Raw genomic sequence first — 15,470 nt, 5'->3', positions numbered from 1 at the left:
AGTCCCCCTCCTGCAGTGAGGCACAGCGCCGGATCAGGCACGAGCTTTGAAGGGTTTGCTGCACAACAACAAAGCACAAGGGCCAAAAAAACAGCCCCAAGCATCTCCAGAGATCAATGGGGAATGTTTTCTAACCTGCACTTCCAACCTCTCTTCTCTCCTGCAGGATGGATACATAAATAGGTTATTTTTTTAATACTCGCCTTTGCAGTTAAGGGTGCCAGCTAGGTCTTGTCCTGTCAAATAGGACACAGAGGACACTTAATTTCTCCTAGCTAAGTACTCACTGGTTCTCTTCTCCTCCTGTTGCTTGGAGAAAAAACTAATTATGTACAAATTTCTTCTCTGTGGGCTATTTGTGGGCCTGCTCCTTAGCTGGTGTTCCAGCCATCCGTCCCTGTGCTGTGCTGTTGTGAGAGCACCGCATCACATCCTGTAAGAAATAACACAGACTTATGGTTTTAGGTAGTGCTGGGGACAAGAAAGAGGAGAAGGTGTTGCTTGGTTGGCTTTTTGTGTGTCACCAGCACCCCAGAAAGAAAACAGGATCCAGCTGGGCCAGGATCTCCTGTCCAGCTTACCCAGCTTCTGACCTGATGCTTTGTTTGGCTTTTATTTCCCTTTCACCACAGCCACTGGTGCTGCCATCTGCCCCTGGAGAGTCGGCAATAATTGGATTCCATGCAAAGTGCTCCCGAGGGGATTCATGGCAGCTTGCCTCCATCACACCACCACATTCCCCAGCCTCACATTACCATCCTCATTGTCTGCTTCCCTCCCTCCTGCCTCCAACTGCAACGAGGGAAAAGCTCCTTGCATTGAAGGGCCTCGCTTGGCTTTAATAAAGCAGTGGATCATAATTAGAACCCACCACCCACCTCAGGAGAGAAGCTGTTTCCAAATGAAGTTTATTATCCTGAGTGAATGCGAGCAAACACATCTCAGAGGGGAGCTTTTAAAAAGGCAATTCCTTGTGATGCTCAATGCACTTTTTCAGCCCTCCTGGCTGGCGTTTCAGCCCAACTAATCCACTTTGTACCTTTTTTCCCATGAAGAAGCTGAGGAGGGGGGAGGCCATGTGTGTTTTTCTAAGCCTGGCCTACACTGGAAGCCACTTGCAAGTTCAGAGTGCTGCTTTGCTCAGTTTCTCGTGTGCAAACACGCTGTGAAGCAGTTAATGTCTGTAAAGCCTTTGTGGGCGTCAGCTCCCCGTGGAGATGAATGGGGACGTTCGGGCATCTCAACTGCAGTTTCCTGTAGTTCATCAGCTGCACTGGGAAGTCCTTTTTCTGAAGGCTCTCCCATCAATCATCACAGCTGGAGATGTGATTTTTTTAAGTCAGATCTCAGCTGCTTTGGAGAGAAGAAAGGCTCCGATGGAAGAGGCACTTTCTCTGGTGTTTTGGGCATGGATTAGTTTGAAGCCAAGAGCTGGCTGTCCTTATCTCCACCTCCAAAGGTGTAGCTCTTGCAGCACCTCCAACAGTGAGTGCTGAAGGCTGCGAAGGTTTTAGGCGGGACACAAAAAACAGCTGCCAAGAGCAAGCCAGGAACCTTTCCCACCAAGCCAGGAAACCCCCAGCGGTCCCTCCTCCCCGCGGGGCGTGCTCCGGGCTCCCTTGCCGCTGGGATCCGAACTACAAACCGCAGCTCGATTGCTGGGAGGACCTTCACCCCGAGCTCAAGTTGGCGGTTTTGGGGTCTGCAGCTGCCGTGCACAGCCCGGGAGGGGACGGCAGGTTGCTGTGCCAGCGGGCGGGGGATCCTGCCCCGCCAGGGGAAGGGATGCTGATCGGCGAGCGGGGAGCGGCGCTCAGCCCCCGGCGGCAGGAGGCGGCGAGCAGGTGCCGGCCGGGGCGGGGGGCGGGCCGGGGGCTGGCGGGGGGCGGGGGGCTGCGGGAGCGCCCTCCCCGCCGGCCCGGGGGGCGCGGCTGCGGCGGAGGCGGCGGCGGCAGCGCAGCCGCGCGGAGCGGAGCGGGGCCGGGCCGGGCCGGGCTGCAGGTGAGGGCGCGGGGGGCGCGGGGCCGGGGGCGGCTCCGCCTCGGGGGCACCCGCGGGGGCGGCGGCGGCAGCGCGGTCCCGGGGCCGCCTCGGCGGTCGCTGCCCTGCGAGCCCCGCGTGGCCTCGGAGGGGTCCGGCCGTGGGGGGACCCGGCGGGGGAGCGGCGGTGCCGGGCGGGTCCTGCTGCGCCCCCGCGAACGCCCCCAAAACTTGCGGGGCGCGGAGGCGGCGGAGCCGGGATGCGGGATGCGGGATGCGCTCGGGGCAGCGGCTGCTGCGCTCGCACGGCTCTGACAGCTCCGCTCGGTTCCCCTTAAAATAGCCTCATTAAAATCATAATAATCTCTTAACAACCCAGATGTGCTGCGGGGGAAGCGTGCCCCGGAACCCCCTTTTAATCACCCTACTCCTGAAAAGCAGAGCACGAAATGCCGTGTAAAGCCCTGCCCGGAGCCCCCGAGCCCGTCCTGCAGAAGTTGGTCTGTTTGTGGTAACACCTTTTTGCATCGTTCTGTCTAAAAGGTTCTGGTGATATTTCGAGGCAGAGCTTTTTTCCTTTTTTTTTCTTTTCTTTTTTTTTTTTTTTTTGCTAAGGTTGACACACATCTTACAACATCATGTCTTTGATGAGCACACACGGTGTTAATTGAGGTTGCCATGGGAGGCATGCACGTAGTATAAATAAGCTCCCTTCTTGCCATGTGATTTCGCTTTTGTATTCCTCAAGCCTCCTTTTTGTATTCTCTGTTTTTGCATATTGTCATATGGTGCATTAAAGATAAAAATATCTGCTGTCTCAGGGTGTAATTTCCCTAGCTGGAACTATAAGTGCATATGGAGCAGTGGGGAAAGGATTTAGCAAACCGTAGGAGAAGGAAATATGTGTGTGCCTGTGTAATAAGTATTCACCATATTATGGGCAGTTATATAAAAAAAAGTCCTTTTTTACCACATAAAATAGCAAAATAGTACTTTCTGTGGTGGAACATCACTGGGTTGACATCTTGTGGCCTTATTTTGCCTTTGGGTATTGATGCTAATTAGTGAAAAAAACGTGCTATAGTGCATCCAGCCCTGGTCTGCCTCCCAAAATGAAATGTTTAGGGAGAAGAAACTTTCTAGTACTTTTAAAAAATTTTTCTACGGGTCTTATCACTCATTTATTGTGTTCCAGATAAAAAGATGAAAGCCTCGGTCATGCTTTGCAGCAAATTTCATGTAACACGCGAGGGGAACTGAAGCAGAAACCAAAGCCAAGGCAAAGCAGCGTCTGACCTTGTCACTGGGGGGCAGAAAACAGCCACTGCTTCCACTGGTGCCTCCATCAAGCTCCCTGGGCAATGTGGAATTGCAGAGAGCTCACAAAGTGCAAGTTCCTTCCAGGTCCGTGGGGTGAATAAAAATTGTTAATTCTTGGCTTGATTTGTCATCCTTTGGGGGAAAAAAAAAGGTATGTCAGCCTGGCCATTATACAGTTAGACCAACTGGAAGTGGGTTGCTCCAGAGATGAGAGTGACTGAGGCCAGCAAAGCCAAGGAGAAGCCTGTTCAGCTGCACATCTACCAGGGATTCCTTGGAGAGGTGATAAAGTGAGTAATAAGGCAAAGTGGGAGTTATAAAGTGGATGCGACGGCTCCAGCAGAACTTCTTCTCACTGCCACATAGGCTCGTTACAAAGCAACAAACGTTATCTGGAAATCCGTTTGGGGAAAAAAATGCACTTTGAGCATCTCTGCAGTTCTTGTGTCTGAAGCATTGATCAGGAAAATCGGCAGCACAACGCCAACAAAGGAGAAGAGAATATGGTGAAGGCAGCTAAGGAAATTGAAATGGAGAACCCAAGAGAGGCAGAGACTCCCAGCACAGGGGCCACATGTTCCCCACCAGAGGAACAAGCTAAAAAACCCTCCATGCTGTGTTTTAAGAAGCGAAAGAAGTCCTGTAAGAAGGGGCTGACTGTGAAGGATGCGTGCGAAGGAGCCTCAGAGGAGAAAAGCCAATGTGTCCGTGCTGACCAAGGGGAGGCCAAGGCTTCCAATCCACCACGATCCTCCAGAGGGACCTGGGCAGCCATCAAAAACCTTGCCAGGCCTCAGAGAAGGCAGAAGTCCTCCTCACGGAAGAAGGTGCCCTCTGATTCCCAAGTGCAGCTGGAGGTGGACGCTGAGGAGAGCTGTGCACAAGAACTCCCAAAGAAACGGGCGAGTTCTGGGGTGAAGATGCCCTGTGTGAGGTTCTCCAGAGGTAAGAAAAAACCCAGCCCCTCAGAAGCAGTGGAGGAGTCAGAGGGCAGTGCTCAAGCAAATGAAGTGATGGGTGTTGTGAATAAGGCTATTGAGGAGCCAGAGGATTTGGCCCCGACGGACAAATCTGAGTCCCTCAGGCCAGTCTCTGCACAGGAGGAGCAGGATACGGTGAAGCAGGAGAAGCATAGAATGAAGCAGGACCAGGATACAGTGAAGAAGGACCAGGATGCAATAAAAAAGGACCAGGATTCAGTGAAAGAGGACAACCATACAGCAAAGGAAAGTGACACCTCTGTTGGGAAGAGTGAGCCCCTGACAGAGCCCACACGGGATGCAGAACATTCGGAGTGCACTGTTCAGCTGGAGATAACCAGTTCAGAGACATTTGATGAAACAGCCCAGGACAAACTGCAGGAGGAGAGTCTGCCCTCAGCCACAGACGATGAGGAGGGCAGGGAAGTTGCTCCTGAAGTGCCTGCTTCTAAAGATCAACCTGACAATGCCCCTGAAATCACAGAGTGCCAGGAAATCCCTCATATCTCCAAAGAGATGCCTGAAAGGGATGAATTGGAAAAGAGCATAAATCTTTCTAAGGAGTGCAAAGCTGAGGAGACTGTAACTGATTTCAGTGAGTTGACATCCAGAGGTGATGCAGCGAGTGTGCAGGAGGCGGCAAATGTGCAGGATGCAGTGAGTGTAAAGGATGCAGTGAGTGTGCAGGAGGCAGCAAATGTGCAGGATGCAGTGAGTGTGCAGGAGGCAGGAAGTGTGAAGGATGCAGTCAGTGTAAAGTATGCTACAAGTGTGCAGGAAGCAGACAGTGTAAAGGATGCAGTGAGTGTGAAGGATGCAGTGAGTGCACAGGAAGCAGTGAGCATGCAGGATGTCACAAGTGTGCAGGATGCAGTGAGTGTGCAGGATGCCACAAGTGTGCAGGATGCAGTGAGCGTGCAGGATGCCATGAGTGTGCAGGATGCCACAAGTGTGAAGGATGCAGTGAGTGCACAGGATGCAGTGAGTGTGCAGGATGCCACAAGTGTGAAGGAAGCAGTGAGTGTGCAGGAGGCAGCAAATGTGCAGGATGCAGCAACAGTGAAGGATGCCGCGAGTGTGCAGGATGCAGCGAGTGTGCAGGATGCAGCAAGTGTGCAGGATGCAGAGAGGGTAAAGGACACAGCAAATGTGCAGGATGCAGCAGGCACAAAGGATGCAGCAAGTGTGCAGGATGCCATGAGTGTGCAGGAGGCACCAAGTGTGCAGGATGTCACAAGTGTGCAGGATGCAGAGAGTGCACAGGAGGCAGCAAGTGTGCAGGAAGCAGTGAGTGTGGAGGAAGCAGTGAGTGTGCAGGAGGCAGAGAGTGTGAAGGATGCAGAGAGTATGCAAGATACAGCAAGCCTGCAGCATGCCACAAGTGTGCAGGATGTAGCGAGTGTGCAGGAGACAGCGAGTGTGCAGGAGGGAGCAAGTGCACAAAAGGCAGCAAGTGTGAAGGATGCAGCAAGTGTGCAGGAAGCAGCAATTGTGGAGGATGCAGCAAGTGTGCAGGATGCAGTAAGTGTGAAGGATGCAGCAGGTGTGCAGGAGGCAGTGAGTGTGCAGGATGCAGCAAGTGTGCAAGAGGCAGCAAGTGTGCAGGATGCAGCAAGTGTGCAAGAGGCAGCAAGTGTGCAGGAGGGAGCAAGTGTGCAAGAGGCAGCAAGTGTGCAAGAGGCAGCAATTGTGCAGGATGCAGCAAGTGCGCAAGAGGCAGCAAGTGCGCAGGAATGCTCCAGCCGTCAGATACTAGAAGCAAATGCAGGCCCCGGTGTCAGCATCGTCATCACCATCACCGAAGCTGAGGACTCTGACAACACCGACTCTGACCAGGCCTATGAGCCATCCCCAGTTTTGCGTCAAAAAAAGCAAAAAGGGAATAAAAAATCAAACAGGAACGCTGATGTTGGTCCAAAAGAGGGCCCTGAGGCTGGTGGCAGTCCCCAGGCAGAGGAGAAAGGTCTCGCTGACCAGGGGCACAGAACTGGGGAGCAGTATGAGCTGCTCCTCATAGAAACCGCCTCCTCCCTCGTGAAGGCGGCCATTCAGTCATCCATAGAGCAGCTGGTCAACGAAATGGCCCTGGAACAGAATAAGCACAACAGCTTTCTGTGATGGCAGCCTTGCCCAGAGAGAAAGGGCAGAGGGAGTGATTTCAAGCTCCGTTTGGCCTGCGGGGTGTGTGGAGAACTGGGAGAGCTCCCGGGGCCGCAGTGTGGTTCATTCTGCATGCCCGTTCAGTTGTGTCCATGTGAAACGATCCCGGGACGTGGGCAGGCCCTGCTGAGGGCAGCGTGTCCCCTGGGCCTTCAGACAGCGCCACTGGCCACAGCTGCGGAAACATTAAGGTGTTACAGTGACTGTATTTCCACTTATTGGCACATTTCTGTCACGGCCACATCTCTGCTCTCCCCCATGCCCTGTTTCCCCGCTGTTCTTGCTGTAGATCTGTGCATACCATGTGTTGGAAGAAAGGCCCTGAGAGGCAGCGAGTGGCCGACCTGCTGCTGGGGTGGATTCGGGGCACGCTGAAACAGCTGGAGCCTCGCTGGGCCTTTATTGCAGATGAGGAAGAGCAAAGTGTCTGCAATATTAACAAGAAACCATCAATGCCAGGCTGTGCTTTGTGCTGTGACCAGCCCTTGCTAGGCTCGGGCGCCAGGAGCCGCGGTCAGTGCTGTGGCCCGAAGCCGGCGGGTTCCAGCGAGCTCTCTCCTTCCTTCCCTCGGCCTCTCCCCTGTCAGGAGCAGCCTGTGCATCTCCAGACACGCTAAAGCTCAGCATCAGCCTCGCCCTGCTGACCCCGGGCTGAAAGCGACAGCGCTTCGTCTGCTGGGGGAGCCTTTCTCGCACCATTGAACTCGACGGGCAGTATTCCCTGCGGGATCACGGGCTTGGCCCGGCAGGAGCAGCCCTGCCGCCGGCAGCCCCTCGCCCCCCTCGCCTTCCTCCATCCCCATCCCGGTGTCGTGCTGAAGCTCTCCTCGGATGTAGCATATTTTTTTATCCATGGCATGCGATATAAATAGCAGTGAGCTGCATGCGTGTTAGCAGTCAGCAGAGTTGGGGAAGCTGCAATGTGCTGCCGGCACAGGCTAGGATTGCTTTGGTTTGGTCTGGGTGCCGCTGGCATCCCCGGCTGCTGGCGGAGCCTGTCCCGCACCGTTCCCCCCTCAAAGCCCTCCCGCCTCCATCCAGCCCAGGCATCCCTTGGGAATCGCATTGTGCCCGGCTCGCTGCCACCAGGCTCTGGCACGCCATGGAGCTCGCTCTGAAACATGCAGGGAAATGCTGGAGCAATCTTAGCAAAGTCCTCAGGGAAAAAAAATCCTGACATGAGGACATGGCTGGAAAATGCCTGGACAATCCTACTGCTGTCAGACCCCAGAACTGCCCTGCCCGAGGGGTTTGCACCGTGTGTGTGTGTGTGAGCATCACCTCCAGCTACCAGCACCCCAGGAGAAAGGAGCCTTTTAAAAATATGGGATTGCATCTGCATGGCTGGGATTTGTGTCCAGCTGTGGGCAAGGCAGTGTGTTCCTCTGAGAGAATTCTCGTGCGTGTTCCTCAGCTGGCACAGAAATAGCAGCCGTGCTCGGTGGTTGCTCACTGACCGTGCACTGAGATTTCCCTGCCCAGCACAGGCTTTGGATTCCTGCTGAAATACAAGGGCTGTACCTGTCCCTCCTATCTGGTGCACAAACATGTTTTAAACCTTGATAAAACATCTCCTCGATGTCACGAGAGGACTGCCAGCAGCAAGAGCCACAGCTCATCTCTGTGCAAGTAAAACTTAAAAAAACCCAGAGGGTGGTAAAGAAAAAAAAAAAGTGTCTTTTTCTTCCTGTGAATTTGTTTATTAAGTTATCAGCTATTGATAATTCAGTGTGTACAATTTTAATGGCTTTGTACTTCATACTGGTCCTTCCAGGTATTTTGCCATAGTTTTGAAAAAGGGACTTTTAAAGGACTTTTAGACATACCTTTGGAGCTGCCACAGCTCACCCTGGGAAAAAGCCATCCTGGTGCTGGGAGAGGCTTACAGGATTACACTGGGCACTGTGGCAGGCTGGTGCTGAGCAGAGGGCTGCAGCATTGCTGTGGGATCCCACTGGAGTCAGCTGCAGAGGAGGATGTCCAAGCTTTAGTAAATAAACACAAAATTACCCCCCAGGGCCAGGCTGTCAGCCTCTGTCAGCCTGCTAAGCTGTTTTGGGAGGATTTGGTGTTATTTCAGTACTGCCTTCTAGGTGAAACGTCTTCAAAGAAGGAGGAGAATGGCAAAAATGCCCAGTCCAGCCCTGCCCTGTGACTTGCTCCGTGTCAGGGGTTGGGTTTGCATCCTCTCTTGTATCTGGTTTTCCCTCTGTTATAGCTGTACATAGAACTGATGATTATTTCATTAAAGCTGAATGTACCTGTTGTTTTCTTGCCTTGTGATTGAGTGGGCAGCTATGGAGAGATTTTAGATGTGAAAGGATTAACTCACAGGGGTGCTCCATTGTGTCCAGCTTTTCCAGGCAGTCATACAGTGAGCAGAGAGAAATCTTAAATGTTGGTGGCAGATCCAAATTCCTTGGAGGTTTGCTCCTCCTCTGCCCTTTCTATGACATTTCCTTTGGGTTGCTGGTCAATCATTTCTACTACAGAGTCCTGGCTGCCCAGGGCTTGCTGTAAGGAATTTGTGAAGGATCACAAATCTCTGGCAGCTAAGAAAAGCCACCCTGCTGCCCCATGGTTAAATTCCCTGTTAGATACCCCGTGGCACCAGAGGAAAATGTTTGAGGCTCTGCAGACTGATGAGGGTGGTGCTCACAGTGTTCAGATTTGGGCTGGCATTTTGGGAAGGGGAGCAGCACATTTGGTGCTTTGGCACTTTCAAATCAGTCCCACACCCTAATTGTTTGGGGGTTTTTTGCATAATGTCCTTCATGTAATTTCTTGGGACAGTTTAAAACGTGCACAAAATACGACGGAAAGGAGTTACAAATTTTTAATGGTGTTAATACTATCTATTCTTTCAGGTTTACAGAACAAAATATAGGCTCATAACAGCTGCTAATGACTTAATTAAGACTCTCTGCTCCTTCCTTATGATTAGAGAGTAGAACATTAATAAAACATTTATTCTTTCATAGAAGGAATGATGAATTTACTCTTGTGAAAGGGAACCAGGGAACCTGTGAGGATGTGGCTGTGCCAGAGCACCAAAGGGTGGCCTGACTTTAGGACCATCATCCTCACCAACAGCTAAAATAATCTGGAGTTATCATAGAATCACAGGATCATTCAGGTTGGAAAAGACCTCTGAGATCACCAAGCACTGCCAAGGCCACCACTAAACTGTGTCCCCAGGTGCCACATCTACATATTATTTAAATCCCTCCAGGGATGGTGACTCCACCACTGCCCTGGGCAGCCTATTCCAATGCTGGACACTCCTCTCAGGGAAGAATTTTTTCCTGATATCCCATAATTTTTATGGCCCTATTCAGCTTGTTTCTGAGCTGTCTGGCTCCTTACCCAGAAATTCATTGCTCTGAATAATGGAAGTGGTTCTTCTGCTCACCCCACAGCCTGTGCTGCTGCTTTTGTCCCAGATGTTCCCAGTGCTCTCCTCAGGGGAAAAAATTCAGCTCTACATCCAACAAGTTCCCTCTCCCTGCTTTGCTGCATCATTTTGAATATTTTCATCTCCCACAGCTTTTTTTATGTTAGCAGCAAAGAAAAGGGTGTTTAAATAGTATAACTCATACCCAAAAAGGCTTCCAGGGGGATAAAAAGCTTTTCTGTTAAGACAACACTGAGCCCAGCAGAAAACAGGTGAATCCATTGAAAAGTTCCTTGTGGAAACTGCCAGTAGACAATGATGGCACAAACAAATATTGCATTTTCTTTCCTGCCCTGGGATACCAGAAATGGATTAGAAATGCACAGGGGCAGATCTCCAGCTGCTGAAGGTCATGGCAGCTCCATGGGCTTCAAAGGACTGACTCTACAGCAGCAGGAGCCTGGTGTTTGAATCCAAGGTGCAATCCCTGCATAAATCGTGGACATTCTCATATGCAACATGTATAAAAGTGAAGATGCAGTTGTGGGGGGTTTCGTTGTTGTTTTTGTGGAGTTTGGGTAGTTTTTGTTGGTTTTTTCCCCACAAATGTATGCAAGAAATTGAGTAAATTCACAAAACACATGGGAATCCTGGTTTGCTCTTGGGATGGATGGATGGATGGATGGATGGATGGATGGATGGATGGATGGATGGATGGATGGATGGAAGGAAGGAAGGAAGGAAGCCAGACCCACATGTACAGGCAGTGAAGCCTTAATATTTCATGTGTTATAGATAGAACCTTTCAACATGAGTAACTCAAAACGAACTGCTCCAAGGAAACAGATTGATTTAAATAATTGCTTTAATATGATTTTACCTCTGCAGTTTTATTTCCCAGAGAAATGGTTCTTGTCAGCTCTTGTTGGGTAGTACTAAAATAATGAAATACTTTTCATTTGCAAACGGACAAAATCTTAACATTAAATATGACTTTAAAAAACACCTAATCAGAGGATGTTATTTCTTATACAATATAGGTTAATGTTTTTTAGGAGGCAAAGCTTTCACATGTTTTTCTTTTTGCAGAGAATTGTGAAGAGTGCAGTTCTGTGCCAAATGATGGGATTTTTCTGCTGTGAGGTTAAAGTCCACTTAGCCAAAAAGTGGATTTCAGCAAAAATACCCAAACCCAGCATTTTAAAGTAGGTTTCGTTATATAAAAACTGACAGGCTGGATACAAAAGGGAGGGAGACAGTAAGAAAACATGTTTTGCAATTCAGATTGTTCAGATGAAAGTATCATCTGCAGCTCGAGCTGGCATTCACCCTGTCAGTCCTCAAGTTAGACCTCGCATTGATCTGCCTTCCAAAGCTCTTTGGTCTGGAAGAGGTGACACCCCCCTACCCAGCAGGGTCCCTTTCGGGCGCTGCCTTTCCAATGCCAGCTCCTTACCGGTGCACGCACACACCGAGCACCGCTCTGTCCCTGAGAGATTTCCATCTGGAGAGGGATGGATGTCATCCCTGCGCCCCAGCGCCCGTCGCTCGTGTCCCGTTTGCTCTCACCATTTGCCATTTTAATGAAGACTCGAGGCCGCGGCGTGTCAGGGCTCGGCGCGGTGACAGCTCGGCGAGACGGGACCTGCTGAGATGGCAGCTGGGCGGGAAGGGCAGGGGGAGCGGCTCCTGGGGAGCATCCCCGGGAAGGGCAGGGGGAGCGGCTCCTGGGGAGCATCCCCGGGAAGGGCAGGGGGAGCGGCTCCTGCGGGGCATCCCCGGGAAGGGCAGGGGGAGCGGCTCCTGGGGAGCATCCCGGGAAGGGCAGCGGGAGCGGCTCCTGGGGAGCATCCCCGGGAAGGGCAGGGGGAGCGGCTCCTGGGGAGCATCCCCGGGAAGGGCAGGGGGAGCGGCTCCTGGGGAGCATCCCCGGGAAGGGCAGCGGGAGCGGCTCCTGGGGAGCATCCCCGGGAAGGGCAGCGGGAGCGGCTCCTGGGGAGCATCCCCGGGAAGGGCAGGGGGAGCGGCTCCTGCGGGGCATCCCCGGGAAGGGCAGGGGCTGCGGCTCCTGCGGGGCATCCCCGGGAAGGGCAGGGGGAGCGGCTCCTGCGGGGCATCCCCGGGAAGGGCAGGGGGAGCGGCTCCTGGGGAGCATCCCCGGGAAGGGCAGGGGGAGCGGCTCCTGCCGAGCATCCCCGGGAAGGGCAGGGGGAGCGGCTCTTGCGGGGCATCCCCGGGAAGGGCAGGGGGAGCGGCTCCTGGGGAGCATCCCCGGGAAGGGCAGGGGCTGCGGCTCCTGCGGGGCATCCCCGGGAAGGGCAGGGGGAGCGGCTCCTGCCGAGCATCCCCGGGAAGGGCAGGGGGAGCGGCTCCTGGGGAGCATCCCGGGAAGGGCAGGGGGAGCGGCTCCTGCCGAGCATCCCCGGGAAGGGCAGGGGGAGCGGCTCCGGTGCCGCTGCCGCCGGCGGCCCCCGCCGCTCCCCGCCTGCCAAAGCTCGCAGACTGCACCAAGGCGGCGGGCGCCGGCGCAGCCCAGACAGCCTGAAACCCAATTTGCATTCCATTTGCCAGCTGGAGCAAGGCAGGGAGGCCGAGGCGCTGGGAGGTTCGAGGCTCCCAGCCGTGCGTGGGGCAAGGAGCGGGCTGCGGCCGGAGCAACAGGCACGACAGGAAGGCGCGCCCGCAGCCCGGCCATGAGGCGATGAGTAAGCGAATGGGGCAAAGAGCCCGCTGGGGGATGCTCGGCCCTAATGACAGGCCGGGCCGCCCGCCCTGCTGGCTCCGGCGGCGCTGCGGGAGCGGGGCCCTCCCGGAGGGATGGCTGCGGGCACAAGTGACGCGGAGCATCGGCCGCCGCTGCCGCTGCTTGGGCTGGGGCTCGGCGAGGCTCACGCCCACCGCTGGATCCTGTCTGGGTGCCTGACACCACTGCCTGCCTGCCAGGAGGTTTTTCTCCTGCATCCATCACCCTCCATGGCTCGCTGCCCTGGTTGCCCTGCCCTGGCGCCTATAAGGGGCTTTATGTCCTAAAACCAATGGGTAGCAAATCCCGGGGACTGCCAGGAGGGACAGAGGGCTTTAGACAGCGTTTCCCCACAGCGTTTGTGCCAGTGACAGAGGATTCACACGGACTGAACATTGCTGCATCCCGGCGGGTACCCCCGAGGCACCCCCAAAGCTGGAACCCCCAAAGCTTCTCAGCGCCACCTCCACCCAGTGAAACCCAGAGAAGGCTGAGAGCTCTGCCCTGCCTTTGTTCTGAGGGTGCAGCCTCTGGTTTAGAGCTGGTGGAGATCATTTCCTCTCCTAGGCTGCTTTTGAAGTTGTGTCATTACTTTTTCTTAATGAAACATGCAAATCCTGTAGATGCCGCGATTGCATCTCAGGGAGCTCAGTCCTGGCACAGCTCTGGTTGCAAATATTTAACCAGCATGTAATTTAGGACATATCCATCCTCATTACCTTTTCCCTCATGATTTCTTATTCCTCAGAATATATTTTCTTAGTGCTGGACTGCTGGGAAGCCCACTCTGTTGCAGTCGTTTTGGCAATCCTGGACAAGAAGGGAAGAGTCTGAGTTTTATTAAACAGGGAATCTGCCATTAATCATAGCAGAGGTATGGCATTACCTGTGGGCTGATTGCTGTGGGAGGCCTTCCATAAGCCATGAAGTTTGGCCACTGATAGCCCAAGGTCCCCTTCAATGATGCTGAATTGCATATGCTGAGGTCACTTTTCACTGCAGTTCTGAAGGCTTCACGTACACAGGATAAATACTTTCTGCCTCCAAAATACCAGAAAACTATTCAGTATCAGCATTTGACTGAAGAAATGAAATGTCATGATAGCAGTATTTCATGGCCTTATTTTTAAATGTAATGCTCACTGCTTCAGGTCTACATCCCAACAGCACATTTCATTTCCCTGTTCAATCTTCTCACTGGGCAAAAAAACAACATTCTCCAGACCCCACACTGCAAGGAGTGATAAATACAGTTTTGTCCACACATTGTAATGCATCTTAAGAAGCCTGAGAATCACAGAACCTGTTGGATCCAGCAGCATCAGAGCTCAAAATATTTCAAATTACCTATCTTGAAATTGTTTCTCGTGCTCTGGTGGTTGAGCCAGCCAAGGTAGAGTCAGCATTTTGGGGCCAGCACCCAGATGCATTATGACAGCCTTGAATGCACTTTGTGGCATTGCAGAGGCTCACTTGAGCTGGCTGCAGAGTCGGCTCATGCTCAGGGGCTTTGGCAGGGGGGATCTGAGCCCCAATCTTCCCATCTTTACATAAAATAGGAGCTGCAGAGCCCAAAGAGAAGGCACCTCAATGACTGTGGTTCATCAGCTCAGTACTCCTAATGATGGGACTTCTCCAGAGCACATGGCAAATCTCCAAGGATCCCCTGGAGCTTTGGGACTTCCATCCTTGAAGTATTCCCACCTCAGGGCTTTCTTTGGCTAAGCCCATGTGCATCTGTTAACCAATCACAGATATCTGGAAGGAATCACTAGTATAATTATTCTGCAGACTGTGACAATTTTTTTAATGTTTTTATTAAAAAAAAAAATCAAACCACAACAAGAAATGAGTATTTGTCAAACCCAGCTGTGCAAGTCGGGCAGATTTCCAAGCATGCACCGACATAAAGGTTAAGCACTCAGTAATTCAAGTGTCTTCCACATACAGTAATAAAACTTCTCATGATTTATCCAGGAGCAGCTGCTGCCCTTGCTTAGCAAATGTAACTGCCCTGTAAAATTATTTTCTATTCATAAGGCTTGGAGAGAATTATGTTTTTATGTTAACATAACTTGGAGCTGATGATTTCTGTCTCCAGCTTTTCCTGCTGCTTTAATTATAACAGTGCTTTAACACTTGCAGTAGGAAACTGCTGAAAATGCATTTCTTGTATTGCAAATGATGCAAAAAAAAAAAAGGCCTTTGGCAGACGTTTGATGTCACAGATGTTCAGTCCCACAAAGGTTAACCAAAGCACACCTTTAAAAGGGGGTGTGAGGATAACAGAAAACAATTCTCTACAGTTGTATCTTCAAGGATACACAGGAACACAGCCCTGGTTTATGTCTCATTTCAGCTTTGCTGGTGTCTTTGCAGTCAGTGCCATGGAGTCCCTCCTACAGCACACACAGCTCAGTGACATTTGGCTCTTTCACCTGAGATCAGAGCTTTTATAAAAGCTCCCTTTTTAATGGGCAAGAACAGAACAAAACCGTCCAGCCCACGCAGCTGAGGAGGAGCAGCGTGTCCCAGAGATGCCTCGGGCACTGCTGCTTGCTGTCCCTGCTGCTGTCCCCAGCACTGACCTCTATTACCACCACCCTGTTACCTCTGCAGAGACATCCAGAGCCCTGGGACTTTCAATACCAATTACTTCAGGCAACTTAGGCACCTAGTTGACAATCCGAGGTGCTCACCTACTGACTGAACAGCTGATATTCAGTCCCTCTACAGCTCATTTCTACAGCTCCAGCCACCCCAGCAAAAGCTTCTCTCTGTTTTTAAATTAAATGCAGGAAGCCGAGGGAAACAAGCGGCACCCAGAGAAGCCAGCCCACTCAGTAAAGTGTCACATACAAATAAGGAATGACCATAAAATACCTCTTTTCTT

At 52.2% G+C, this 15,470-nt stretch overlaps 1 protein-coding gene across 6 annotated transcripts; it reads left to right on the top strand.

Moving 5' to 3' along the window:
• Nucleotides 1-1,255: 1,255 nt before the first annotated feature.
• On the top strand, nucleotides 1,256-10,839 carry AKAP5 (A-kinase anchoring protein 5). Of its 6 annotated transcripts, none has more exons than XM_058026197.1 (3): nucleotides 1,256-1,844; nucleotides 2,360-2,491; nucleotides 3,176-10,839. In XM_058026197.1, the coding sequence occupies exon 3, from the start codon at nucleotides 3,804-3,806 to the stop codon at nucleotides 6,396-6,398; it is 2,595 nt and encodes an 864-aa protein (XP_057882180.1). In that variant the 5' UTR covers nucleotides 1,256-1,844; nucleotides 2,360-2,491; nucleotides 3,176-3,803; the 3' UTR covers nucleotides 6,399-10,839. The 6 variants fall into 6 exon arrangements, with proteins under 6 accessions (XP_057882180.1, XP_057882182.1, XP_057882176.1 ...); XM_058026195.1 differs by lacking the exon at nucleotides 1,256-1,844 and adding an exon at nucleotides 1,937-2,001 and having other exon boundaries at nucleotides 2,360-2,480; XM_058026194.1 differs by lacking the exon at nucleotides 1,256-1,844 and adding an exon at nucleotides 1,937-2,001.
• The last annotated feature ends 4,631 nt before the right edge of the window (nucleotides 10,840-15,470 follow it).

Source organism: Melospiza georgiana, chromosome 6 (assembly GCF_028018845.1).
Source record: "Melospiza georgiana isolate bMelGeo1 chromosome 6, bMelGeo1.pri, whole genome shotgun sequence".
NCBI classification, from domain to species: Eukaryota; Metazoa; Chordata; class Aves; order Passeriformes; family Passerellidae; genus Melospiza; species Melospiza georgiana.
The sequence above is the reverse complement of the archived record's forward strand: the minus strand, read 5'-3'. Positions and strand labels throughout refer to the sequence as shown.